At 39.8% G+C, this 2,476-nt stretch overlaps 1 protein-coding gene across 1 annotated transcript; it reads left to right on the plus strand.

Annotated features, from left to right (window-relative positions):
• Positions 1-1,563: 1,563 nt before the first annotated feature.
• Positions 1,564-1,875, plus strand: SS1G_11946 (predicted protein; the record flags this gene model as incomplete). Its single annotated transcript, XM_001586867.1, has 1 exon — positions 1,564-1,875. The coding sequence occupies one exon, from the start codon at positions 1,564-1,566 to the stop codon at positions 1,873-1,875; it is 312 nt and encodes a 103-aa protein (XP_001586917.1).
• Between the last annotated feature and the right edge of the window lie 601 nt (positions 1,876-2,476).

The raw sequence follows: 2,476 nt of genomic DNA on the forward strand, positions 1-2,476 counted from the left end.
TTTCGTGCTGGCGTCAGCTCATGTCATTTTTGACTGTCCTCTAAAACCTTTCATCATGAAACGAAATCATACTGTAAAAGTTCACCATTTCCTTCCACTTTGAATGCTTAGTACCATTTAAATAAAGAATAATACAAAAATGTCTCCTCGGGTGTGTATTCAAAGCCCTCTCCTCATGTTATAATCTCTTTATTTGTAAATTATATGCACTATCACATCACCGCACCAACCACCCGGCAGGAAGTCGAAATTTGTTGCATATCTGCTACAGGATGGGAGACTTACGGTACCTATAAGCTCTTATAAGCTCTATTCCGAATGTACTTCGCTTCATACTGGCGGCGGGTTTTTACAAGAATGTCAAGCTAATTTTTTGCTTTTTAGATGTTTTGGAAAGTTAGCGGGGTCTTATCAAATGAGACTGAGGGAAATAATCGGCATATTTGGTTAGAGAAAACTAATATTAACAGATAGATGGGGAGTTGAGTTTCTGCATTGGACGAGGGGTGGGCAAGATGAGGATAGTTGAATTTTGTGCTGAAGGATTTGATTGTGGGTTTGAGATATTTAACTATATCCTGTTCAATCATTACGTTAAAATATTTAAAGCTTTTTCTTCAGCTAATAATATAAGACACAGAATACCTGTAATTTACCTTTCACATTTAAAATGTAAAATATTGGGGTGTCATTGATGGTTAGGAAAGGAGGGACTACAACAAGTAAGGTCCATACTGTATAGGTCATGATCCAGCATCCTTCCTCAGTCTCTTGTCCCCTAAAACAAGACTACCACCGTGTCTCTCTATCACTTGTGCCCTCCTAATCAACAAGTACCCTAAAGATTTTGCGGGAATGCACACAAGAGTCGTTTCACAATCTTCTTCCAGGAAATGGATGGCCAAGATCAATCTGGTATCAAATGAAGCCTTAGTTCTAGCATAAGATTAATTACATAAACGCGGTGATTTTCAAAAGTATTTGGCATTTTTTGGTAATCTTTACAATCTCGTGAGTGATGAAAACATTCACGTAGCTTAGCCTTCAAGACAAAGATGAAAATATTCAGTTTTCCGACGATTTTAACAGTAGATGTTTAGCGTATGGCCCCAACTACTTCGAACCTATTTGACATCGTCATAGTCTGAGATTTTGCAGCGCCAAAAAAAGTTACATTACTCAGTCATATCTGCTATAGGCCCTTAGCCTGCCTTTGTAGACGCCAATTCCTAAACTACTTGAAGATAAGGATTACTTTGAACAAGGGTAGTTTTATTTCATAAATTTTCGTTATTTTATGATCACACTAGACCACTTCTATCAAGACAATTGTCACCGGAGTCGTTAGCTCCAAGCTTGGTCTATGTCACCAAGATAATCAGGTTAGTTTAAGATTATAAACCTAAAAAGCTTGGTCTAGTCTCACTAATTACATCCTATATAAATGTCGCCTTCTCCCATGATTTCTATTTCTCCATTCTTCATTATCTCCCACACAAAATCCTCATTCAGCCAAATAAAAGAACACAAATTAACCACAACAATTCTCGAAAAATCATCAGAATGAATCACCAAACCTACAAAGTTTGCCTTCCCTGCGATAACATCTATGGTGTCGAGTTGCCCGAATTTGGCAACGTCCTTTTATTCGGCTTCGAGCTCATGTGTCTGTATGGCATATACAAATTCTTCAAGAAAGCATTCAATTCCATCGTCATATACGCGAGTATATCTGATGAGGGGTTGACGAGGATAGTACAGCTCAGCGAGCGGGACCAACCTCCTGAATACCAGTTGGTGGAGAAGAGTGAGATTTCGGTCGCTGATAATTTGGAAGCTATGAATGTGGTGGAGGGTATTGAGAAGTCGGAATGAGTACGCAGTGGGGAATAAGATCGACTGTAACACTTCCTATGCGGTAGATGAATAAGTCGGACTGTGGTATCATGGGCATGTATACGTAGGACGGTTGTGGATATTTTAGCATCTTTTTCGGTCTATATGTCCCGGGGCATCGCGCAATTTTGAAATTCCTGAATGAACTTAGCTCATTTCTAAATAAACTGCGTTGCGAAATAAGATCTTCACCACACTTGACGTCCTCTCAAGATCCCGTTTTTCGACTAGACATTTTTCCTTTCTCAAGCTCCTGCTTCTTCCTCATCTCCTCCATGTATTTACCATTCTGCATTGCCCACAACGTATTCCTCAACCGGTAGCGTTTATTTCTTTCCACTAAGAGTCGCCTCTCGACATCGGTTCGTGTTACAGATAGCTGAGCCGCAAAAGCGTCGGAAACCACGGCCTCTCTCCTGCGTAAATAGAGTATTGAAAGCACGAAGAGAGGAATAGCTATGTAATGAAATTTGTAAACGAAGATATCGAGCCAGAATCGCCAGGTTACCACAATTTCTGGATCATTTTCTAGCTGGGAAAGGGAAAAGATCTCTTTTATGGGCGTGCTTGTTACTTTCAT

This window comes from Sclerotinia sclerotiorum, genomic scaffold (assembly GCF_000146945.2).
Source record: "Sclerotinia sclerotiorum 1980 UF-70 scaffold_20 genomic scaffold, whole genome shotgun sequence".
Lineage (NCBI taxonomy): Eukaryota > Fungi > Ascomycota > Leotiomycetes > Helotiales > Sclerotiniaceae > Sclerotinia > Sclerotinia sclerotiorum.